Consider the following 26,787-nt stretch of genomic DNA (forward strand, 5'->3'; position numbering starts at 1 on the left):
GTTCGGTTTTGTTTTTCTCTGCACTTTTATTGGGACGTGTAGTGCTTGCTGAAATCGAGTGTGCTAGTGAGTGATTACCATTCGCTTGATCCTCGGTTCGATGCTCACTGTGAAATATGTAATTAAAGAAAACTGGCTGGCTGGTCTCGGTGGACAAGCAGAACTTTCTGGGCATATCTGCTACGAGAAAATTTTTCATAAAAAATCAATCTATTCTTCGAAGACGATACGAAGCTGCTTGACCTACCATCTATCAAATTTCACACCATAACTTGAAGAAGAACCCTCGCCAAATATTTAAACTAGGGATGTACGCGCCGTTATACGTTATACTGTTATACAGTATATATACGTATACATGTGTACAAATGTACATGTATATGTATGGATATCTAGCACAACGCGCTTATGCAAAAATAATAATAGTAATGATATCGCATGATGTTACAAGCTGTAACCGCAACGGCAACAATAACAACAACAATACCAACAAATATTACAATTGTAATATTAATAATAAGCGTAGCAAAAAAACAAAAAAAAAATATGTAGCTGCAGCCAACACAGCTTCCAGCTTCACATCGTCGATGCAATACTTTTATTTGGCTTAAACACATTTTTACATTTGTATGTTTATGCATCTGCATGTGGCTGTCAGCAACTTCAGCTTCTAGCATGTTACACACACAAGCCACATAAAGATGCATGGCATAGCGCATGGCATTTCCGCCGCACAACCACAACCACAGTTATGTCATTTTGCCATCCGCATTCGCTGACACCGCAAACGTTCTCGCATACATGATGTGTGAGTGATATAATATTTCTGCTGCAACAGCAAAAGTATAAAAAGCTATTTTTATTCTACGTTCCTCATAACTTCCACGCAAAACTTGTATAAATATACTTACCCTACATAAAATTAAAGTGCGAGCAGTAGCAAATGGGAAATATAAAAATACGGTATGCCACAAAACTATGAATGTGTGGATGTATGAACGAGTATGTAAATTTGCACACTTTTAAACACACTTTCCGACACGTATTTTAGAACCCATAACGCTTTTGTTTTTCGTTTTATTGCCTGGTCGTTTCGTGGTCTCTGATTTCATAGACAACAACTTTTATTTTGATAGTACAAGCGGAGATTAGTCCATTACTAGAATGTAAAAATTGTAAAATGTGGCGCAAAATAAATCATCCAATATTCTTTTTGAGTACATTTTTCACTAATTAAGTGATGGAAATTTTTATTTTGACCTTTACGCGTTCTATTGCTTGTCTGGTTGTACTGCACCTCTCTAGTTCACAAGTATCAAATATGGTTGACGTACGAGGTCATTTGCAAATACAATAAATTTTCTCATAGGGCGATTAATTTTCCACCACTAAGTATCTAGTATATGGTCTGAATGAAAAAAACAGGTTTGCATAGATCAGGACTATATATATATATATAATTGGCGCATACACCCTTTTTGGGTGTTAGGCCGAGCTCCTCTTCCTACTCGCGCTGTGCGTCTTGATGCTGTTCCACAAATGGAGGGACCTACAGTTTTAAGCCGACTCCGAACGGCAGATATTTTTTTATGAGGAGCTTTTTCGTGGCAGAAATTCACTCGGAAATTTGCATTGCCTGCCGAGGGATGAACGCTATTAGAAAAATGTTTTTCTTAATTTTGGTGTTTTCACCGAGATTCGAACCTACGTACTCCGAATGGTAGTTACGCATCAACCCATTCGGATACGGCGGCCAAATTACAACAAGTAAGTTAAAATAAATATTTAATGCATTTCATTAAAACAAAGTTCGGGCGCAATAAGTGAGCTTTAGTTGAAAATCATGAATTTGTGCCGTAGCGGAGTTTGAGGTTAAAGGTGACTTTTAAACAGAAACTATACTGCATTAAATAACTATAACACTGTAGCTAATTGACAAGATTTCACAACTTATTTGCTTTCTATTTAATTTTCATAAGTTTCTAGTGAAAACGTAGTTCATTCTACTAAAAAAATTATAAAAATCTAAGTTTCGAACTTTGCATAAATTCAAGAAAGAATCAGCAAATTACACAGGCCTGCAAAATCTCGCTTTTTTACAGCTTTTAAAACGGCTATGGGTGTTTCTTGAAGGTTTTTTTATGCTAACAACGAATATGACCTTGAAAATGCTCCAGCACGTCTGGATTTTTGGCAATTTGAGGTTAAATAGTCAAAAAAATGCAGATTTTGGCCATTTTTTAAATTTATTTTTGAGCAAGGTAAAGTTTTTTTTAATTTTCCACAACGGCATCGCAAAGTACTAGTCTTCAGCTTTAAAATCCATTTTTAAAAATATTTTTGCGATTAATATAAAAAAAGTTATACTATTTTGAATTCGCCCTTTACAGGGGCGTTAGAGAGTTAGAAAGGTTGAATTTGCATATCTAAAAGTCTCCAATTCAAAATAGAATAACTTTTTTTATATTAATCGTAAAAATATTTAAAAAAATGTATTTTAAAGCTGAATACTAGTACTTTGCGATGCCGTTGTGGAAAATTAAAAAAAAATTTTACCTTGCCCAAAAAAAAATTTAAAAAATGGCCAAAATCTGCATTTTTTGACTTTTTAACCTCAAATTGCCAAAAATCCTGACGTGCTTGAGCATTTTCAAGGTCATATTCGTTTTCAGCATAAAAAGACTTTAAAACCTTAGTTAAAATTATCGAAAAAGTTTTTTGGTTTTTGGCCTGTGTTATTATTACAATTTCACATTTCTGAATCAGAATTTTTAAAGAAATTGAGTATGCAGTTTTATAGTATTTATAATAATTTATAGTAAAATAAGTTAATAATAGGTCAGAACACATCTTTCAATAAACTTTTAAATGTGAATAGATTTAGAAGAAAAGATACATTTTCATAGATTACATTTGATTCTAAAGTTAAACAAAATTTTACCTTTTGTATCTTTCATTAATGGAAAATGATAATATTCCTTCGTTGTTTCCAAATACAAGAGGAAAAACAGATGGACCCATACAAATGTTTACCAAAATGATCTGAACGACTATCTTCGTCGATTTAACCATGTCCGTTTGTGTGTCCATTTGTTCTCTTAACTGCCTGGCAGCTCTAAGTAATATTATCATCGTCTTCAAGGGCAGTCTTATATCACGATGAGCTAGCTAGAATGGGTACTAATTTGCCACTGCTTTAATACAAAGACAATATTGGGTTTTCTGTGGCAACTTACAAACTAAAGATAAAAAATATTCCCAAGAGGCCAATAGGCCATAGACAGAAGAAAATACTTTCGTTACAACCAGGCTAATTTGGCCGTAAATAGATAAGAAATATCAGGAGAATTCTTCAACCTCTCAAGTGAGAAAATCTGGAAGGTCGCTTTTGTCACCGGTCATGGGCTGATAGGGATAGATGGGGACTCTTCTAATCTAGAAGTAGTTTCATTTGAAAACTGCAGAATAACTGTAGAGACGAGGGAGAAAAAGAAACAGTACAACGTTTATTCTGTAATTGTGCAGTCTTAGCTACGAGTAGAGCAAGGTTTTTAGGAAAATACTATACTATTTATTAATTATTTATACTATTATTTCATACCATTTATTTTGACTATTTTACGGAACTATCCAGTATTGGGGTAAAACCTATGCTACGCTTCATACTATAAGAGAGTCTCACTGGTTCCGTGAAGAAAATGGATAGTAAGGTTCATGTGTTACACAGCGGTCTACATACTCTAAGTGAGTTGGCTACTGTAAGCTGACTGCCTTTTAACATTTTCATTTATTTTACGAAGATAGTGATAAGAAAAAAATATTTTTGAACATCCCATATATTTGATTGATGTGCACGTGTGAAGAGTAGATAGCAGACGACTGCATCCAATTACGCCAATTGCATTATGGAGCATCAAACAGGTCTACATGGACGAAAAATTTCCCAATACACTGAAGAAATATATTTTTTGTTTGTTTAATAATTAGCTATCTAACTGTTCTTTTACAAGGCACCGTATACAAATTTGATGATCTGATGTTTAATTTTAATCATAACAGGTCTGTGGGCATCATGAGAAATCTTGTGCTTCCTTAGTTCATGCGTTAATCAGAACTTTTCCCCATGCCTGCTACATGATCTGGTATCTACTTGTTACTGCTGATAAGTATTTGCTCGTATTAGTTGTGCCTGTATTCAAGCTATCCGTGTGGAAGTTAGGAGCCTTGTGCATTAAGAGATTACTGGTTCAAAACAGCTCAGCACGAAGTGTGCGATTTAAAAATAAATTAAAAAAATTGGGTAGACGAGTATACATATACATATATATTAAATATACAATTTTGCTGTTATTTTGACGTCTTAAAATTTATTTAAAAATGTGTATGCATGTCTGATATCTTTTTATAACTTTTGCTGTTGCTCGCAAATGAGCTCTTAGAGCTAGCGTAAGTGGGCAAGTAAGCACTAACTTATTTGTAGTGTTTCTATTGACGCAGGCTTGTAGGTTTACCAAAAATATGAATGTGTACTTTTAGATATTCTCCCCGTCAGTTTTAATTTCACTTAATATCACTTAAAAACCACTCATCTGCAAACGAAAGAAAAATTCTTAATAAACTATAAATATTAACTCTTTTCATAGCTTCACTAATTTCTCAAGTAGTTGTAGTGGCATCGAGTGTACAGATTTGCTTATTTTCGGTTTTTGCATAAATTGTAATCTTATTTCTAGATGAGCAAGGATTTTATTAAGTTAATTTTCTGTTCCTTTTGATAAATAGTCTTACGGTACATGAATGACTTATTGTTAATTTATGTATACCTTGAAAGTCCTGGTGGGGTTCCAATTAATCTGTTATATGTGATTTTTATGGAATTGTTTTTTTTTATAGAGATTCGAAGAAAATTTGGATATTTAAAATATTGTGACGTTGGAAAGATTTAGTTTAAAGTTAATAAGTTCAATTAATCTGAATAAAAATATTTCAATAAAATCACTTGTATAAGAAAATTAGTTGCTTAGTAATCAAGTGTATATAAATATAATAGAGTGCTTAGCCATACGCACAAAATGAAGAGTTAAGGTTTAAAAAATATATGCAAATTTAACATTATTTGAAACCTTTGTTTAGCTACATATAAAAGAAAAGAAAACAAAGAAAACACAAGGGAAACATCACCCTCAAAATATAGGCTTATTAATCATTTCTTTTTATTTTTTTTAATTTTGGACTTCGATAGTTCTCAGTAACTATTTATAGAGACGCATGGTAATATTCCTTCTAAATAACTTAAAGTATACTTTTATAAAAATTACTTAAGTCATCTTTCATCTTAAAATTGCCAAACGTATAAATAACCTAAAGTATTCAAGTAGGTCCTTAATACTTCTTCTTGAGTATCAAATCACTTTAGGGCTCCTTTTTGAAATCCATGTATGCATAAAAATTAAACCCATAAGAAACTATTTCGATCCTTATGCCATTTTTGAGATATAGGGTTTGCTTTTAACTGTGAACAGAACAATTTTGACCTCTTTCAATCCCCTCTAATAGTATCACACTTCAAAACTTAAACAGGTAATTTATTTTTACTGTAGCTGGACAATTTTAGATCTCGAAGCTCGAAAGAGTAAAAAGGGTAACATCCATGTTTATAATAGGAGCGCTGTCTTCTATCCACATCATGGGTCTTGAGACTTTATTGGACATTGGGAGCATAAATATCTAAGATTTCAGACTTGAAAACTCTCGGAACTCTACCGGAAATATACAGGAGGCTAACTTACGAATGCTCCATAATTCTGCTTTGGAAATTATTTTTAAACCGGAATCCCAGAAGGATATGAACGGGAATACCCAAATACTTGATTTAAAGTAGCAGTTGAATGCAGAACTATTCCAAAGAAGCTGGCTGAGCGGTGCACCGCGAACGGTGTCTGCGTTCCTGAACACAGAGACATTCCTTGAAACTGCACCGCGGATGAGCTGGCCAAGAGGAAAACTGAACTTAAATCAATCAATCAGGGGCTGGAGCTGTAAGCTCAACCTCACTTATGGGCACTCAAGCATTCTTAAAAACTTCGAGTTCATCCCTTTGTCAAAGATCAGTGTATACCCTCGTTTAGTCCAACCGGAACATTCTCTACTCATATTCCGTCAAGGGAAAAGTGGACGTAGGGCTAAACTTGGGGGCAGGGTCTGGTGAACTTGTTCACGGATGGATCGAAGTTGGAAGGAAAGGTTGGCGGAAGAATATTTTGCGACGAGCTTCGTATCAGACTCAAATTCAGGTTACCAGACCACTGCAGTGAATTCCAGGTAGAGGTAACCGCAATCAAGGAGGCAGCTGACTGGCTGCTCAAATGCGTAGTAACGTTCAAGAGAGTAAATATTTACTCCGACAGCCAAGCGGCAATAAGGGCCCTCGGGTCTATGACGGTACATTCGGAATTGGTCAAGGAATGCTTGGCCTCACTTTCGACTGCGTCCGAATTCTTTGATATCAGCCTCATCTGGGTTCCTGGTCACAGCGAAATTGCGGGAAACTGTGAGGCGGATGAGCTGGCCAGACAAGGTGAGGTGATTCGACATGTGAGGTGATTCCCTCGCGAAGGGAGAGAATTGGGATCCCCCTGACTACCTGCGGTATGCTCCTGAAAAGATGGGCATCGCGCCAACTCAAACGTGTAAGGTCACGAAATCCTTCTGGCCACGTATGGACCGGAGGCGCTCGGGCGAGCTTCGGGGGCTGACAAAATATCAGCTCTCTAATATAGTGGGTCCTCTCACAGGACACAATGCGCGATTAATGCATGCTGTGAGACTTGGAATCACCTCGAGTCCTTTTTGCGCTGGATGTATAGAGTATGAGGTGGAATCATCTCAGCACCTTCTCCTTAGCTGCCCTGCTCTGGCGGGGCTAAGATCCAGGCATCTTGGCTCTTACTTCTTTGCCACGCATGCTGATATAGCTGGCGCTGACATTAAAAATCTGATAAATTTCATCAGCAGCACAAAGCGGTTGACGCAAACATAGTCACCGTTCGTAATCTGCATGCTCTTAACCATCCTAGCATCAACTCTCCCCGCCCTCTCTCTGCACCCCATCCGTCTTTCCCCTTCACCTCACCTCCTTCATAATGGTTTCACAAAGGACGAATCTTTCTTCGTTCAAGTGTGCTCATACCCTGAGCAACCATACCAACCTAACCTAACCGAACCTAAATCAGTCAATCTTGCATAATATGTAGGCATCGCTTCATCCTCAAGCAAGCTGCAACAGTAGATGGACCACGGATCCCATTGGTGGGAGAACTAGACAAACATAACTGTGACAGAACTGGGTCCCCATCAATCTAGATCACCTTTCATTAGTACAGATGTTGATATCATTAGCGAGCACTGCCTAATTGAAAACACGAGAGAAACGTATGCGGTTTCACTTAAATCACTTTTGTCGCAGCAGGAACGAGGTGGAGGTGGAGAGCGCTGAATACTTCATTTGCCACTGCACAGCTGTTGCCATAAGACAACAACGCTATCTAAACTGTTGTTTCTTTGGGAAGTGGCAACAAGCCACCCGATCTCGTTAAATATTTATTTGGAAGACCGATGATATATTAATCGATGGTATATCGAGAGCACATATAGAGATATTCCATTTGAAAGAAAGTATTCTGCATTATCTGAATAAACAAATGTGGGAATACTTACGTTCTAGAAGCGCCTGAATTATTTAGTTATCAAAAATCTCCTTCACATATACTCATACAACTTTCAGTTTTCATCACCGACTCTGTACAGAATATTTGCATGCACACATACTTATACATATACTTATGTGTAAAAACATTACGCTGCAGACATATGCACGTATATTTTCCAATTAGACTGTGCACGTCAATTGCCTTTCTTTGAGTTTACACCATTAAATCTGATACGTATTACTATAATAAAATCCCAAATTGCAAAAAAATTGTTTTGTTTTGTTTTTTCCTTCACCGAGAACTGAAACTATTAAAATACACCCACGGATGGCTGACCTTTTTCGGCTTTGCATAATTTAACGGTAATGCTCATTAAGCACAATAAAACAACAATCGTAATAAAATCCTACATCTGCAATGACACGCAATGAAAGTGGAAATTTCTTTTCAATAAAAATGCAAAAGACATGCCAATGAAAACACTTCTAACGCATTCGACCCGAAAGTGCAAAAACAACAACAAAGGGACGAACATCCAGCTGGGGTGAAAGTAAATTGCGAACTCGAAGTGCGATTGACTACCAATTTTCTGGGCGGGCGCATACTAATCAACCAACAAATTCAGTTCATTCAAATGGAGAAAAGCAAATAACACTCCCCGTCATATCTGCAAAAACTTTGAACCCACTCATTATCTAACAAAATATTTACTCTTTTCTTTTCTCTGAAATATATAAATATATGTATGTATGTATACGATATGCACCAACACATTTACGCTGATTACGTGAGCAGTGAATTGATGTTGCAAGTGGAAAGAGGAAATGAAATCATATTAAATGAAAAGAAAATTATCTAAAATCTCTTCAGTAAAATCAATGACCGTGAAAAAAATAAATTAGCAAAATTCAGTGTAGGGGATACATTTACATATATACAAAAGGTTGGTTAAAAGGTTAGTTAAAAGTTAAATATGAATTTTTGTATACTAATAAATTGGTTCTTCCTTTTTCAAAATATACATAATAAAATAAAATAAATAAACAATTGGCTCGCTTACTTCGGTTAGGTGTTTGGCCGAGGTCTTCCTCCTATTTGGGGTGTGCGTCTTGATGTTGTTCCACAAATGGAGGGACCTACAACTTTAAGTCGACTTCGAATGGGAGATATTATTTCATGGCAGAAATACACTCGGTGGTGTGCCATTGCCTGCCGAGGGGCGACCGCTATTAGAAAAACAACTTTTTCTTTATTTTTGTGTTTCACGGATATTCGGACCGGAGATACGTTCTCCGAATGGTAGTTACGCACCAACCCTTTCGGCTAATTTTCATACTATAAACAGTGGCCATCATATTCCTAGTCGATTGCGTCCCTTTGAATTCCTTAAGGGGGGCGGCATTTTTGGTGTAGTAAGGCTCTTGCTTAGACGTGGGTTCATAGTGATGAATCCTCATTTAGTCTTCTGTTTCAGATTGATTGATAAAATCATTTCTGTTCCCGCTACACAGATTTAAGAACTCGCATGAACATACGACGCCTCCTCAGGGAAAAATATTAGTTGTTAACTAAAATACTATCAACTAATCTTAGCTCAACTAATTCGTGTTTGAACATTTATTTTCCATGCTAGTAAGTGGTAATTGCGACACAGCGAACTCCCTCGAATTGCCAATTATCCGATCATGCATACAAAAAAATTGAGTCGGTTATGTAGCTAAAATAACTAGTTTTAGACGAGTTAATATATATATATAAACTTCCTTCAGGCACGAAAATTGATTCCGCATTCCACATTCAAAAACCGTTTCGAGCTTATGTAAACTATAAGTTGGTTAGGTTAGGTATATCCCGCTGATCCCAATAGATCTCACATAGAGCACAAGGGTCCGTATTGTGACCAGTTGTTGTTGTTGAGTCGTGTTAAACATAGTTATATATATAGTAGATACATGGCTTGGCGAGCTTTAATAAACAATGTAAACTTTTGTCAACAATATCCTTCAGAGATGAAAAATTTACCGATCCAAGGCAGTTGTAACGAGTTCTGCTTAGAGCAGGGCAGTGACAAATGAGGCGTTGTAATGTACCCTTTTTTTCGCATCACTTACATGCTTCGCTCTAGACCAATTTCATTTTAGCTGCGTGATATGAAGTGCGACATTGTCCTATCAATATTCCAATCAGTATTTTACATTGCTTCCTTAGGAGTGATGGAATACAGTTGGTTGTTTTCGTGTTGAAAGTTCGTAGCATTATTTTGGCAATCCTGTAGGAGGTCTAGGCTTCCCATATAGACTGTGCTTTCAGAGTTCCTTGTTCTTTGTCTAGTTCCGTCTTCAAAATGAAGAGTGAATTATATATGTTCGAGTTACTCATCCTAAGTAAACAAACTCGCAAACTCTTTTTTTTCACTCTATTCCCTTGTGCACTGCTACCCAGTAAATTGTGACCTGTTTATTCCCGCAGAGCTCATTCAGATTGAGTTTACAGTATTGCACGGATTCCTGATAGTCATTACAGCTATTACTGCTTTAATAGCAGCTTGACTATCGGTGAAGATGTTTGTGCGAATGTCCAGAGAAAAAAATTTCAACGCTAACTCAGTTGCTTTGGTTTCATCATAGATCTCAGCTTGAAATATGCTAGAGTGATTGGGAAGCCAAAGACTCTTGCACATTAAACTGCGCGCAAAAGACAGGTGATTCTATCCCTTTCGTCATTTTGGATCTATCTTTAAAGAAATTATATGCGTGGTAACTGTATTCTAAGCCCTTCTTCTGTTCTATTACAAAACCAAGCGTCTTGCTAAAGTTTACTTCTAAAATAGTTGAGAGGCCTTTCTATTGGTTACTTACACTATAAGTAATCTTAAACAAATCTTAAAAAAAACTATTGTAAATAAATAAAGTTTAAGGTATTTCTTTTAGGAACATAAATATAATTAATGCTATGTAAATTTCGGATTAATATTTTATGGATTCCGTGCTGCGAGGATTTTTCTGTAAATAAGTTGTGAGTGTTTGCGAAAAAGCTTCGCATTCCATGCGCAAATGGCGTGAAATAATTATTTCTTTTGGCGTTTGAAAGTTTCAACTTAACTTCTTAGAAATCTGTTCCTCTAACTTTGCTGACTTATGATGCGACGCTACATACAATATAAAGTGCCTAAATTGCAGGCAAATGATGCACTTTGAAATAGTGTTTTTAGAATACCTGCATTCGTTATTTTCCATACTCTTAAATAATCCTCTAAACATCGCGAGTTTCAAATTTTTTTACCTAATTTGTCAACTAATTTGTAGACAGATTGACAATTTTGCTACTGTTTTTAATACAGTCAATGACCAACTGGTCTATTAAGTACCAGTTTCTGTACTAGAATTCTATTATATTAGATCGGATTTTCCCTGCATGGGTTTTGTTGAGTAGTGTGAATATTCTGGTGTGGTGTGAACATTCCTGACACCCATCTAGCGCAGGCCGCAGACATTCCGAAATGTTCTTGGGTAATATCCAAAATGATGAGGGGTAATATTCCATTTCACCTGTGCTGTTTGTTAATTTTTCAAGCGTTCATCAGTAGGAAGAAGTTTATGGACTTTTTCAAAAATGTTTTTTGGGATAGCAACATAATCAGTCTGCCTGTCCGCTAATTGTTTTCACTTAATCGTTTTCTTTGCCTGACTGTCGCTTATAAATAATTTTTGTTTCTAGGCAATAATCCAAAAAAATGCCTCTCGCGTTTGCTACTCCTCCATTCCTTACCCTCCCTCATAATACATATTTATTTGGAGAACACGCTGATACTTTGATCCAATAGTAATAGGCCAGGGAGTGCTTCGTTCGCACTGAACTTTAAACATCACAATAAAAGTGAAAATATTACTTTGAAAAATGTTTTCGGTACCGTGTAAAAATACACGTTTTCTCTGCTTGAACACTTTCCGAGGGAAAAAATTCGAATTAATTTAAAGCAATGCTTTTGATTGTTTTTACCTGTTCTTTTGTTTTTGTTTTGCAAACAATGTTTCGATCGTTTTTTAGTTGTTTTCCTTCTTCTTTCAGTTTCGTTTGAGATTTTAAATAGCGTTTGGCCACCCGTCCGTACCGTTATTGCTGTAAAGATTTGCGCTTGCTTCTATCACAATTTTTCGGCCAACCGGTCTGCCAGCTATCTATTTCCTACCCTAGGCAAAGCCCACAATTTGGCTTAAATGTATGTACTTATTAGCAATTCGACAATTTCCTTTTCGTATTAGCTGCAATGTAGGAATCTTCCACAAGGGAATTGAATCAAAGAATGGACGCAGAAATTGAAAAATAGGGAGCATTACAATGTAATAAGCACAGAAAAAAACTGAAAAAGGAAAATAAGGCAAAACCAGTCGAGCGGCCGCCGTAGCCGAATGGGTTGGTGCGTGATTACCATTCGGAACTCACCGAGAGGTCGTTAGTTCGAATCTCGGTGAAGGCAAAATTAATAAAAACATTTTTCTAATAGCGGTCGCCCCTCGGCAGGCAATGGCAAACCTCCGAGTGTATTTCTGCCATGAAAAAGCTCCTCATAAAAATAACAACATCAAGACGCACACCACAAATAGGAGGAGGAGCTCGGCCAAACACCTAACAGAAGTGTACGCGCCAATTATTTATTTTTTTTTTAGTCGAGTGAAAGCAAGGAATGTGAAAAGGGTGTGAGAAATTTTGCTAATAGAGGTTTGACGGCATTGCTCAGAGCGAAGAGACAAATAATCTGTTGTACCATCTATACATACATACTTACGTCTGCGCAAGCTGTGATAAAAAAATAACGCAAGTAAAATAACAAATTTACAATGTAGCAGTGTCACGAACTCTAAAATTATACATTAAGAGTAACAAGTAAAGACTGAACTCCTTGCTGCTAAAGAGAGGCCCCTAAAGAGAGGCAGTTGCCATGCCACAGCTTACGCTGACGATTTGGCAATCGCAGTTAAAGACAAGTATCCAAATACGATCATGGATGTTCTGCGCTCTAACAGAGAGTAGAGGACTCGGAATACCCCCCGATAAAACTGAACTAAGTATCTTTAAAAGGAAACATAGACCGCCAACAGTCTCCCCGATAATTTTCAAGGTTGTGGAGATTCCTTTGAAAGGAAATGTTTAATATTTATTTAGGACTCATATTAGGGCAGCGCAGGACAGGACACTTACGTTTGTATCTAATATTGAGAATAGGGTTCAAAAGCCCAACATTGCATTGCACACATGCAAAAAAGCGGTCGAAATCAAATGGAAATTAATACCTCAAATCACACACTAGCTTCACACCTCGACAGTTCGGCCTATTTAACTGTATGGCCATCAACTGCGTTTTTATGCATCACCGGCGCTTCAGGGCTGACTATGGAAGTCCCGGCGGTTTGACCACGCTTCTATTACTACATATCATATTACGAGTAGTTATAATCAAGAAATCGACTACTTTTTCCCTAAAACCACCTTAAACAGCCTCTTCAAGACTAGCATCCCGTCAAGAAGAGAGTGGAAAACTCAAAGAGCATGGACAAGGGGGAAATCACTTTTTACACGCATGGATGCAAGCTAGAAAATAAAGTAGGCTATGGAGTTTTTTCAAAAGAATTAGGATACGAGTTATCTGACTGACTACCGGACTACTATAGCGTCTAACTTTTCGGACAACCAGGCGGCCATTAAACCAATTGAGGCAGTTATACTAAGATCAAAGGTTGCTCAAAAAAGCCTGCTTGCTGTAAATGATATTAGCATCGTGTTCCAGTTCAGCCTTATTTGGGTTCTGAGATATAGAGATACTGAAGGAAATTTCAGGGACGATGGGCTAGCTAGAAAGGGTACTAATCTTCCACTGCTTGAAAACAGAAGCAATATTGGGATTTCTATGGTTATATTAGATAGGCACTCTTCTAGGCTTGAGTATATGTCATTTCGCAATGTTGTTAGGATAATACTATTTTGACTCTTTTACAGAACAATCCGGTGTTAGAATAAAATCTACCCTACGCTTCATAGGAGAATCTAACTGGTTCCATGAAAAAAGGAATACTAAGGTTCCCGTGTTACACAGTGGTACAGACCTACTTGGTTTAAGTGAGTTGGCTACTCTAACCCGACTACCGCAAAAACCATGCTTTGGACCGAACTTTATGCAGACTACCGGGAAGGTCGTCCAAGATACTTAAGGACATTTTTATTTAAGAATTTTCTGATTAATATAGATGACATTATGCCAACAATTTTAATATTTTCGAGATATCCGATTTCAAAGATTATTAAAAAATATGTATTTGTCAACTTCTTTTAAATGTTAATCCAACGGTCTGATTTTTTGATTTTGGTTTGTCAGTTAATAGAAATAGATATATCACGTTTTTTTTGCTTTCTGTAAATTACCGTTATTGACCTAGTCAATAGCCTTGAATTATGGCTATTGACCGATTTTGACGATTTTCAATACTAACCATCCTCGGAAAATGTATAATATGTGTAGCAGATTTTATTGAAATATAATATATTATAATAATTTCATGGCTACATCGATGCCCCACCCCATTACAGACATTCCGCTACTAGTATATGTCTATATCTCAATCTCTTTATGCTGTTACATAACACCTGTACGTGAACAAAATTAAAATACCCTTAGGTACAAGTCCATGCGGGTATAAAAACGTAGTATTTCGATTATAAGTATAAAAAAAAATCAGCACTCTTTAATGCAGTGAATAAATGGTGTTCGAATCTGGTGGTTTATTAATTTTTAATTACCTTTGTACAATATATTTTATGTGATCAAGTATCTAGACAGATTTAAAGTGCATTTGCTATAAGAATGGATTTATTTTTCACTAGTTACTTTATTAAGTCTGGCAATCATTTTACAAGTCTGAACAACGCTTTTGCAATGACGTTTTTAAAATTTGCTGAATATAGTAACGCTCAGAATATTCAACTTAAACTCTTTTGACACACTTTGCTTCTACACTTATTCCAATGAGTTTTACGAAGGGGAAACAAAAACGAGTGTAAAATATATTAAATAGTCATATATATGTATGTACAAATATAATTTTCGACCACAGAATATTTTTATCTTAGAGTTTTGGAGGCAAGTTGAAATCTGCGAAATTACACCTAAACTGCTGTTGCAGCACTAAAATTTTTGCAATTAGGGCGGAGGCCGAATATAGCGAATAGAATAGAAAAAAATAGATTAGTTGCAAATTTTTTGCAATTTTGGCTTCCTTCTTTGTCCCGATATGGTAACAGCTGCGGTGACAGCCATTCATTGCCCGCAACCGGTTAGCAAAGTGGCGTTAGTTGCTGAAAATGAGTGCATTGACCCGATGCTTGGTCAAAGCTGTGGCGTTTAATTAACGTAACAAATGTATTTTTTTAAAAGGATTTTTTGTCGTTGGTGTAAAAAAAGCAATGGGATAACTGTGGGGAAAAATACGAAAATCTCTTTTATGTTGTATGAAATGGAAATATTGCTGAGGAATGTAAAAAAAGTCGAAGGCACAAATTCTTGGGAAATTTTTTATTCGAGTAGTCCCACTTTGTGTGTATGAAATATTTTGGAAAATTAAATTAAGTATAGAGTTAAGAGTTTAAGAGAACGGATATTGATTCAAATATATCTTCTGGATGTTTTTCTTTGTTTGTAAGATTATATACCGGTTGATGTACCGATCATTTTAAATTTCTGTACACGAAAGCTAGTTTATGCAGAAGTTTTTTCTATTCAAAAGTTATTGTAATTATATTTAAGTATTTTAGGAGGCCGTATTGAGTGGCTGGGTACGTGATTCGAAACTCGGAACATGAAATAGTTAATGATAGAAAAAGTGTTTGTTTTATAGATATCGACTCTTGGCAAGCAATGACAAACAGCCATGAAAAAGCTCCTCATAATATCCTCATAATATCAAGACGAACATAATAAATTGAAGGAGTAGCTCGACTAAACACAAAACAAAGGGTGTGAGAGCTAATTGTTATTATTAGTTTTTTAAAGTACCCCTAAGGAGACTAAGTTAATTAAACAAGACTTGTGGTAATTTCTGTACCAAATTCAAAACTTCTATTCAATCTTTTTCGTATGCTTTCATCATGCAGCCAGCAATAGTCTGACATTATACCTGCACACGACCCTTCCTGGTATCTGCTATACTCAACCTTAATATCTACGTGTAGTTAAAATCACTCATATTGTTCATCACTTGCAGCACCAAGATTCTCAAGAAATAAGTCAGCATAGGGATGCAGAAAGCGGTAGGTTAGGTTATGATGGTAGTCGGTCTGTCCGATCACCTCTCTTAGACCTTACAGATCTGTTGTGATACCACTGTGGGGCACGGCAACTTCATTTATTTTTCTTCGTGGAACCCTTTTATAGTTCTAGTGTAGGATGGGTCCCATGCACATGCCAGAGAGTTCTGCAAGAGAATTGAAAAAGTATCTACCTAGAAAACCTTCTCTGATTTTAGCTAAGGTTGAACAATTGCAAAGGAGGTGCTCAACTGTTTCTTCCCTTCCTCTTCCTCATCTCTGAAACTTGTACAATATTCATGGGAGAAAAATTCGAATCTAAAGAAATGCGTGCCAGGTAGCCAATGGCTGGTTATACAACCACGACCTTCGAGATATCCTCTTTTGAGAGCCTAAGCAGTTCCCTTGTCTTCTGCTTATCTATTTGCGGCCTCCCTCCATGCCCTATTGGCCTCTTGCTTAATTGTTAATTTGCTCGTGGCCATAGGCGCAGGTGTTATAATGCAGCACAGCTAGTTGCCATTGCATTTCTAAAATGCGGTATTTTTCTGTTTCACAAAAAAAAAAAAAAATTAAACTAAATGAATTATGATTTATTAATGTTGTTTTTAAAGTTAGGTTCTAATAGTAAAATCATGCTGAGATACCGCAAGTAATATAATCAAATAAAAGTTTTCCCTTTTTATCCAAAGATATTTGAAAGTGATCGGCAAAACGGGAGAAAAACTCGAAATCAATAAATTAATATATATAATCCATTTATTTAGGACTCATCATTCATTCATTCGTCATTTTAACGCAGTTCAATGGCTTTGACATTTATATTTGGTCTTTCCTTAGACTTCTTTTGCAAATTATTATTATTTTTGACCAAAGACTTATTCCATCCGCACTTTCTTAAAATTTGTTTCTAAGTCAAGCCGTACTATTGTCAAGACTCGAGGCATTATCGAGCAAAAGTGTTTGAAACCCACTTTATGTTTTAGTTTTAGTTAATTCGCTTTTAAGGGGATAACCAATGCAGACCTCTGTAATTGTCAGAAAACATGCAAAAAGAGGGTGATTTCTGTAAAAATAAAAATAGATCCTCTGCGAAAATTATTCAAACTTTTTTCATTCAAACTTCCTAGGAAATTATAAAGTACAAAAATTTTTTACAGATCTCTGAAAGCTCGAATATCGTTAATGCATCAATGAAGTAAAATTTCGCTGCTCCAGTCCAATTACGATTCCAGAGACCATTACATATATATAATTGCAACGTACACTTTTTTTGGTGTTTAGTCGAGGCCCTACTTGTATTTGTGGTGTGCGTCTTGATGTTGTTGTACAAATGGAGGGACCTACAGTTTCAAGCCTACTCCAAATGGAGCTTTTTCATGGCAGAAATACTCTCAGAGGTTTGCCATTGCCTGCCGAGGGGCAACCACTTGAGAAATAACTTTTTCTTCACTTTGGTCTTTCACCGAGATTCGAACCGACGTTCTCCCTGAATTCCGAATAGTAGTCACCCACCAAGCCATTCGGCTAGTAAGCGGTAGTAAAGACACCGAATATGCATACCAGCCAACATCAAAAAAGTACACAAAATCGTTTTGAGGGATCGAAAAGTGGGGATGTGTGAGTTAACTGACATCGTAAAGATATCAAAAAAACTTGTTGGCTTTATAATGCATGAACATCCACTGTGGACTCAAGTCAATCAAAACAAGGGAAAACTACATGAAGTTAACTTCGAATTGCTACTACATCTACCGTATTGGCGAGATATTCAGTTCAAGTGCAAGAGAGCGGCTGACCTAGGACTTTCAAAAACTATTGTACATGAAATATTGGGGAAGGATCTTGGACTTCACACATTCAAAATTGAAATGGTAAAAGCCCTTACGCCTAGCGATAACAATTTGCTTACACATTTCGTTAAGATAATATTGGTACGGTTTGTAATACTATATTTAGGGGTGCTGAAGCCCATTGAAATCATATCATTGAAATGGAAGTGTAAATGAACAAAATTGCTATTATTGGATACTAAAGGACAAAATCCAGTATTAATATATAATTATATATATAACAACAGCCACTTCACAGTCCGAAAGTGACGGTTTGGTGTGCATTGCCACGCAATGGAATAATTGGATCTTATTTTTTGGAATCCTTGAGGTCAGGCGATTTTTCTAGACCATTTATTTTTTCTGTCAACAACGGCGCCATACCACACATGATCAGAGAAAGAGAGAGCGAGAGAGAAGATTGATAAAACGTTTCGTGGATATATCTTGGACTCCCGAGTCACTTGAACACTCCTGTGAATTTTTTTCTTAAAAGAAAAGCGCAGGAAGCAAAAGCAGCAATCATCTTAGCACTAAAAAAAAGTATCGTCCGTGAGGTTACTGGCATTCCGACAACCCGAGAACCGATTCTAAGAGTGCATCCGGCGTAACGGTTAACATTTATAGGAAATAATTTTTAGAAGATAAAATCGCACTTGCCCTCTCTAATAGTTATGGAATAAATTTTTATCATTAGGAAATAATTTTTAATGTAGCTTTTTATATCTGAACTATCGGCACTCGTTTCATTATTCGGTGAGCAAAATTAGAGAGGTAACTTACTAATTTTGCAACTCACTCCATTCTCCACCCCTGATATATGCAGATATACTACGTGTAACGCCGGCCACTGATAATGAACCAAGTGCCAAGAATATGCAAATATATATCCAACAGAGTTAATGAATGCAGGTATCTAAAAAGGAATTTGGCGGAAACAACAACGAAATAAAATTAGGAGAAAACGTAGTTTTCGTTTAAAAAGAAATTAAATCACTGAGAGGGAAAAACTGGGCGAATTTTGCGCTGTCGCACAATTAACTTTCCATATGCCAGAAAAAAAGTTAGTAGCCTTTTTCTTCATTCTTAGTAGCCGCCTTTTATTATTTCTTCTTTAAGCAAGCAAACAAATTTATGAAAGGAAAAGCAAATATTGTGTAAGCGCTACCTTAGACTCAAATGACGGACAAAGAATTTTAAGATGAACTGACAGCACTTGTGTTGACCTCATTGTAGCTTTAGTTACGGTTTGACAAGGGACAAAAATTATTTAAATAGGTAAGAAAAAAATGTAAAAACAAATGGAATTTTAAGCGAAAAATGGGACGCATGAGCTAGTAAAAAAAGGGTAGACTAAACATGTCGAAAAAGGATTTAAGTAAATAAGATCAGTGCAGGGGTAAACTGCACAGAATATTTAATTGCAATCTTGCCATTTTAGGGCGCAAATTTGTAGCGACTTCAACCAGCGGCAACCAAACCAGAAATGTAGCAACTTTGTAAGTAACTTCCTATGCGTTAAGCTCGTTGCCATAAAGAAGGCGCATGCAAACAAACAAAATTACAAACCGTGCCCTACACCACGGCAACCTACTTGCTGGTAGCTTAAGTTTGTTGCCTTTGACTAGGGAGCGACGATGTCAAGCAACTGACAAATTTAAATTGAATGTAAATGTTTGTTGCATTGTTTACTCACGCCAACTTGGTTAACACTGCTTACTAAACAACAAAATAAAAACCAAAAAAAAAGAAACAATAGGAAACGCCTTAAGCGCGCTCTGCACGCAAGCCTTAAACTCACCAACACAAGGAAATTACAGTTATGTCGCGGTTATCTTGGTTGCTTACTCCGCTGTTTACTCTGTTGTGTACTTCTGCGAATAACGAGAGCGTAGTTGGTAACATGCCATCAGGTTGATAATAATAATTGCTAAAACCTCAAGTTTAAATGCAAAAGCCACCGAAAAGCGCACTTGAACCTACACTGCCTGGCTCCACAAACGTTTCATTTTAGTTAGCAGTTTGGTTTTCCAAAGTCTCTACAGCCATTTAATCTTGCACTCATGTACCTTGCAGTAGCATCCCATATTTGAAAGTATTAAAAAAGAACTAGTTTTATATTACCCATTTCACGATTGGCCTCCTGTTTTTGCAAAACGGCAATGGATTGGAATATTAGCTACTTGGTTTCGCAATACAAATCTTGTGTATATGTAGCTGCTCATGTATTGAAACTGTCACTAAATTAATTTCAAGGTAGGCGAAGTGTAAAACATTATTACCCAGTTGTAGATATTTAACGGCAATTGAGTGTAAACTGGTGCCGACCTTAAATACACAAATTTGTTCTGCGCTAATTTGAGCACAGTCCGATTTACTGCCGCGCAAAGCGAACGCCTGCATCGCTGCAGGAACAAGTGTTTGCTCAAATCACGTAGTACATACCAAGTGCTTTCACATATTCGCACTTTGTGGCATGTTTACACGAATGCTTGGTTGCCTGAGGTGCAGCCAGTTGGTGTCTACGACAGAGCTTGTTGGGGTTCCGGTTTGTTTCAAGTAGTTAAATGTAAATATACAAACAGATATACATTTTTCTTGGCCACGGCAGGTGACCTAATGCTCAATAAATCTTTGTTGGGCATACTGTGGAGCCAACCAAGTGACTATTACAGTACACAAATGTCGTCTAAGATGTGTACTTGCTTACTATGCATACATACAACTGCATATATTTATAAAGTAGTAGCGTGATGACCAATAATGAGTTGTGGAAAGATTGGAACCTGAAAAACGAAACTGAAAATCGTCTAAGCTATGAGTTTACTAAAAAAACAAAAACTACTAAAAAACTTTATCCTGTTTCGTAGTAAATTTTATAATACATATTTTAACTAAATAGCAACGAAAAGAAAATACTTTCTTGTCGATAAATAACATAACCCCATAAACTACATTAAATAAGATGCCGAGATATGTAGATGTAGGTTAAATTTTTATAGATCAAAACAGATCATTTTCTCCATATATAAAATGCGTTTTAATTAGAATATTACTTTTCAATATACCGGCCACGATTTTACACTATTTTGACGTCTTTCATCTGCAATTGAACAAATTCAATTTTACTAAGAATTTCCCCTTTGCGCGAATTTTAATTGAACTCAATAATGTCGAAGGCAAATTGATATTATTGACAATTGACAATATCCGATAAGTCGTCCTTTAGAGTGTTTGAGGGAACGATTCTGCGGAAGATATTGTGTCCCACAGCTAAATAAATAAATAAAAATAAATGTTTTTCGGTGTACAGCAGCTATTAAATATTAAAGTTAGTTCAAGGTTTATGCTTTGCACTATTATTAGTGGAATACTGTTACTTTATTATATTGCAATACTGTTTTTTTCAGCAAAAAAATGTCATAAGTAGAAAATAAGCGAGTGCGAGGATGTCTCGGGGGACAATAAGTTTTCAACTTTCCAAGTTGGGTGAAAGAGATAATTGAATTGTGATCTTTTAAGTTGTGAGATTTTACTTTTGTTCTAGTGATACAAAATTAAGGTTATCTTACCTCGAAAATAGACATTTTATTATTTTTGTTTATTGTTGTTTTTTATTATTTATTGTCAAACAAGGCAACGAACAGTCTGAACATTGTGAAAGTTCAGTTGTTGTGCCCTAAGGCCGTATTATGCGCCAATCCTTTTACTTGGTATACACATGCGATCTGCCATCTTCTGAAGAAACCATAGTTGGAAGAGACAAAGCGTTCCTAAGTCCCTCTTACACTAAATCGAAAAACTTGCCCACCCGTTAAGTTCAATACTACTTATATAATAATCCCCGAAACCCCCGAAACTAACGTCACAAGATATATCCGCATGCATCTTGATAGCAAACTTACATAGAATATCTATATTTTCATTAAACGGAAGACTCTAGGAATAAATGGGCATATGTCATTCTATTTTGGGACACTGCAGCTAATTCCAATATCAAACTACTTTAAAGATTCCTGTCGAAAACCCTCAGCGTGATCTCATACACCCCTTATTATAGCACAAATGCACGAATTCATCGTGATCTCAAAGTATCCACAATAACTGAAAAAATACGAAAATACGCCACTTCACGCAACACACGACTTCAATCGCACTCAAACCCTTTTGTCACAGAAATAATTGCAAATGTCATAACCTTCACCAGACTCAAGACAAAGTCTACAAAAGACCTCATATGATAATCAATTAATCATAAAAGTGTTAAATGGTTGCTCCGCTGGGTGTATTCCATATATGTGTTTTTCTACTCTTAAATGAATTAAAAAGAATTTACAATAATTGACGATAGGAACATGGCTACTAACTAAGAGTTTAAAGTTATGTCCGAATTTATCACTTACTTATTATCTATATTTTGCACAAATACGCGCGCTTATAAAAAAGTAATTTTTTTAAAATTCAATACTTTTTTGTTTGTTTTTGATTCCGAATGTCTTCTTCTAGCTAGCCACCATTCGCTTTTAGAATCACATTTATTTTGTTTGGCATACCGTTGGTTAAATCCCTAGAGCACAGTATCGGGCTCTAGTGTAATTTAATACTATTTTCCTTCACCTATTGCCAAAGCTCTTTGAGGGAACGATAAAAGTCCGTATTATCACACACCTGATTTGTCTTGTTATTTTCCGCTTCGCCGCGTTAGAAAGTACACTTTCCTACGCTGGCCAGCATTTCCCTGAAAATTTTTTTAATTTTCTTCAGCTTGGCTGGGATGTTGCAGAGGTAATAAAATATCATTTACATTCGATCCATACTTCGAACAACTGAATATGCAATATGTGAGAGTTGAAACCCAACGTCGTTCGCGTAAAGGATTGCTCATGTACATTGAAGTTCAGTGATGGAAAATTGGACGAGTTCGCGTGCATTGAGTTCGAATAACCAAATACGTATGGACGAAAATAAGATAATACTTACTTAAAGAATAAATAAGGGCAAACTTGACACGCGGCATCATAATGGGCCATATAAGGGGTGGTTAAGCTGCAAGGGCCGGTGTTGATTTTGAATCAAATACAATTTTTTTAGGAAATTATTGTCATTTCTATTTATTATGATAATACTGGTGTGGCTCAATTACGTATGAAATAAAATATCGGCCAAATGACCGCCGCGGCCTCGGCGGCATACCTCCTTCCGATGGTCCAAATTTTCGAAGACGCTGAGGCATAATCGAGGTTCTATGCCATTAATGTGCCGAATTTACTCATCCTTGAATTGTTGCTGGCTTATCGGCGTACACCTTTTCTTTCAAATAACCCCAAAGAAAGAAGTCCACCGTGTCGTTGACGTTCAGGTGTGGTTCACATTCAACATCGGCCCTTGAAATTTAACCACCTTTTACCTCAGGGTGTCGCATAGTGGACAACCGCTGCAACCTAACATAACCTATTTATAGAATGATGAATATTATTATTATATGGGTCCATTCTGATATCTAAATTATTATTGAGAGTGATTAATATCATAATTGAGTAAGGTTGATAATTGAGCTGTGTAAATGTGCTGTTCATTTTGAGAGTATATTTTAAGTCCAGAAGTTTCGGACTTTAAAACGACTACACTAAAATTTTCGAGACATTTCGAGACCAAATGAAATTGGTAAAGATTTCCTGCTTGTAAGTTTTTAAATTGAAGAAAAAAAGTTTTCCAGCCGAAATATCAGCTTCTTCTCAAAAGAAAGTACCAGCTTGTTTACTTAATTTTTCCTCGCTTTCAAGTCTTTTTGAGGAAGTATGATGTTTCGATCATAGATAGAGATAAATGGTTAAGCCCAGAGATCCTATTAACGGCAGCCAACGGACCCAAAACCAGCGATGGTAGCGGATCTGGAAGGTATTGTACTTAGACGAGGACACTAAGTACTCCTATGCCACGGGACAGATGGCCACGGTATTTCTTACGGAAGTCTATGCCATCTTGAATGTAGCGTACCGGCTAATTGAGAAAAAGTGGTGGGTAGTAGGTTTGAACTTTGTAGTGGCAGTCAAGCTGCACTGAAAGCCATTGCTAACCCACGCTGTTTTTCGAAGTTAGTCGGTGAATGTAAGACAAAACTGAACAGTGTTGCAAAACAGAACAAAGTTAGTCTTATTTGGATGCCCGGACATTGTGGTATTACAAGGAACGAGTTAGCTGATAAATTGGCTAATGAAGGCTCTGCAAGTATACCACTAGGTCCTGGACTCTTTCTAGGTCTCAATTCCGCATCGATTCAATTATGAATTGACGACTTAATAAGGTCTACCCATAGAGGACGTTGGTCTGAGTTGTACTCGTGCAGAGTGGCCCAGTGCTTTGTGAAAGAACCAAACAGGAAAAAAACAGGAAAGGACCTGAGAGTACTGGTGGATGTAATTACAGGGCATAATGTCTGTGGTCAGCATATGGCTGCCACGGAGGTCGTGGACAGCCCGATATGCCTATCCTGTCTTGAGAATGACAACACTGCAGAACATTTTCTCCGTAGCTCTCCGGCGTTTTCCAGAATCAGACTTAGGATATTGGGTTGCGATATACTGAATATGGATAAAGTTCATACTCTTCCTCCTCCGGATCTCTTAAGATTCATCAATGAAACCAAGATATTTGTGGAAGAGTGACCTCAGACTAATTTATCCGTCTTACCACCCACTTTTTATCTTTCCTATCTCTATTCTTTCTACCTAAATTTATCCGGGTGTAGTACAATGGTCTCCTGACAGAGTGCTTGGACTTGTCCAATTGCCCACAAATTTAATCCTATCTAATCTAAGTCTCTTTAAGTACAAGTATAAGTATATATACGCTTAAATAGAAAATTTCCTTAACAGGGAAGTAATAGCTGGTAGGGTATTTAAAGTGCAGTACTTAGTTCACTATAAACACACAATTTTTTTAAGGTGCGCCATTTGTACAAATTTTCTCTATTACAATTTTTCACTTAAGTAATCGCCTTCAATAACTTTTGAGTGTGAACTAAACACCAAAGACAGTGGTTTAATTAGTATTCGAATTCCATAATATATAAGTCATTAAGCTTATCATTTTGAGGGTGCGTTTGTAGTATGTAGTTGAAAATAAGAAATTTTTGGAACAGAAACTTAAAGTAACTAATAAAGTTATATTTAAATAGCCAAGCAATTTTTAAGCGATGTACGGTACAAAATAAATATAATTTTTTAAAGATATATCACCACAAATGTATACTTACATCGTAATTCTCGGGCAAGCCTGGCGGTCCCGGCGGGCCAGGTGGTCCCAGCACGCCGGGCATGCCGTCGACGCCAGGCTCGCCTTTATGGCCTTGCAGACCCTCGGGCCCACGGGAGCCAGGATCGCCCCTATCGCCGCGGTCACCTTTGGGACCGGGGGCACCACGTTCACCTGGTTTCCCTGTAGCACCCTGTATATGGAAAATAAAAAAAACAGTTGTGTTAATGAATATTGTAGTTAATTCCATTCATTTGTATATATATAAGTATGAGTAAACGAATGTGTGTGTAGCTTTCATACGTGTCTGTGAACTTTTTCCAAAAAAGGTACTGTGCTTTAGCAACTTATTCTGCTTTTAGATGCCGTATTCAAACCCAGATCATCATCATGGTTGATCATTAGAAAGTGCTAAGTCTATATATACTGTTTTGCCAAAAGTTCATAGATAAAGAACTATAAATATGGTACAAAGTCGAGCAAAATCTAACAAAGTCGGTGGACTACGGCTATAAGTGTAATCAAAATAAGTACGTAAAGCTGAAAATAGTTATAATAACACTTTTTGAGCAAAACACGTATTTGGGTATATATAAGGTGGTCCATCTAGCGTTTGGATTTAAATTTAATTTGGTTTTAAATAAAAAACGCCTCATAATTTTTGAATGATTTTCATCGTTATTGAAAACAGAACACAGCTCCATTAAAATGAGAGCTTTATGATATCCCATTCCGTCGACACAATTTTTAAGTGCATTTTCACGAGTTTTCGGCAACTTTTTCTGGCAATCTTCTTTAATTTTAGTAAACAAAAGGCGATTTAATTTTAGTAAACAAACATTGAGTGGTTGGCGCGATATGGGCTGCAAAATTTGGATGAAATTTGTGCAAGTCCTCTTTCTTTGTATTAAAAGTCAAATAATAGTCGTTCTAAGAGATAAGGAAATTAACGTTTATTACCGAACTTTTTCCCTACTTTCAGAAAAAATATTAGAAAATTAATAAATTCGAATAAATTTTTGATAAAAATATCAGATTTAAAATTTTTTTTCATAAATTTATTTAAAACTTTTTTAATTTTTTTTTAATTTCAAACGATAATGAATTTTTTTGGAGGAAAAAAATTTCATAATGGAAAGCAAAATTTGAAAGCACTACTCTGACACGACGGGGTGAAATCGATTGAGGAACAGTTGTCAGGAAAATGAAGTTGTGTATTGTAGCCTAGCATAGGTTCTACACATATATTGAAACTATAAGGCAGCTTATTTTAGTTGTCGCGAATTTCATAAAAACCGAAGAAAAATTCATAAAAACTCTAACTCGCTAAAAGGAAGGAAGGTGGGACTCCTTGCCTAACTAATTTTAAGTATACCGCTTTTAGTTGAAATACACAAAATTTTTACCAGTTATTGTATTATAGGATAGAACTTTGAGCGAACGGAGAAGGTTTGAAGAGGTATATTCATACATATTATATATACGCGTACACCCTTTTTGGGTGTTTGGCCGAATTCCTCCTCCTATGTGGAGCTTGCGTCTTGGTGTTGTCCCACAAATGGAGGAACCTACAGTTTCAAGCCGACTCCGAACGGCAGATATTTTATGAGAAGCTTTTTCATGGCAGAAATACACTCGGAGGTTTGCCATTGCCTGTCGAGGGGCAACCGCTATTGGAAAAGTGCTTTTCTTAATTT

General features: G+C 36.4%; 1 protein-coding gene across 3 annotated transcripts in view; it reads right to left on the reverse strand.

Moving 5' to 3' along the window:
* LOC128862199 (collagen alpha-2(IX) chain) overlaps positions 1 to 26,787 on the reverse strand; it is a 386,091-nt gene that overhangs the window by 239,983 nt on the left and 119,321 nt on the right. For all 3 annotated transcript variants that reach the window (XM_054100687.1, XM_054100685.1, XM_054100686.1), the window contains exon 7: positions 25,092 to 25,283. In XM_054100687.1, the coding sequence (XP_053956662.1) occupies positions 25,092 to 25,283 (192 nt within the window). The remainder of the gene's footprint in view (positions 1 to 25,091; positions 25,284 to 26,787) is intronic.

Source organism: Anastrepha ludens, chromosome 4 (genome assembly GCF_028408465.1).
Source record: "Anastrepha ludens isolate Willacy chromosome 4, idAnaLude1.1, whole genome shotgun sequence".
In the NCBI taxonomy this organism is placed as follows: Eukaryota; Metazoa; Arthropoda; class Insecta; order Diptera; family Tephritidae; genus Anastrepha; species Anastrepha ludens.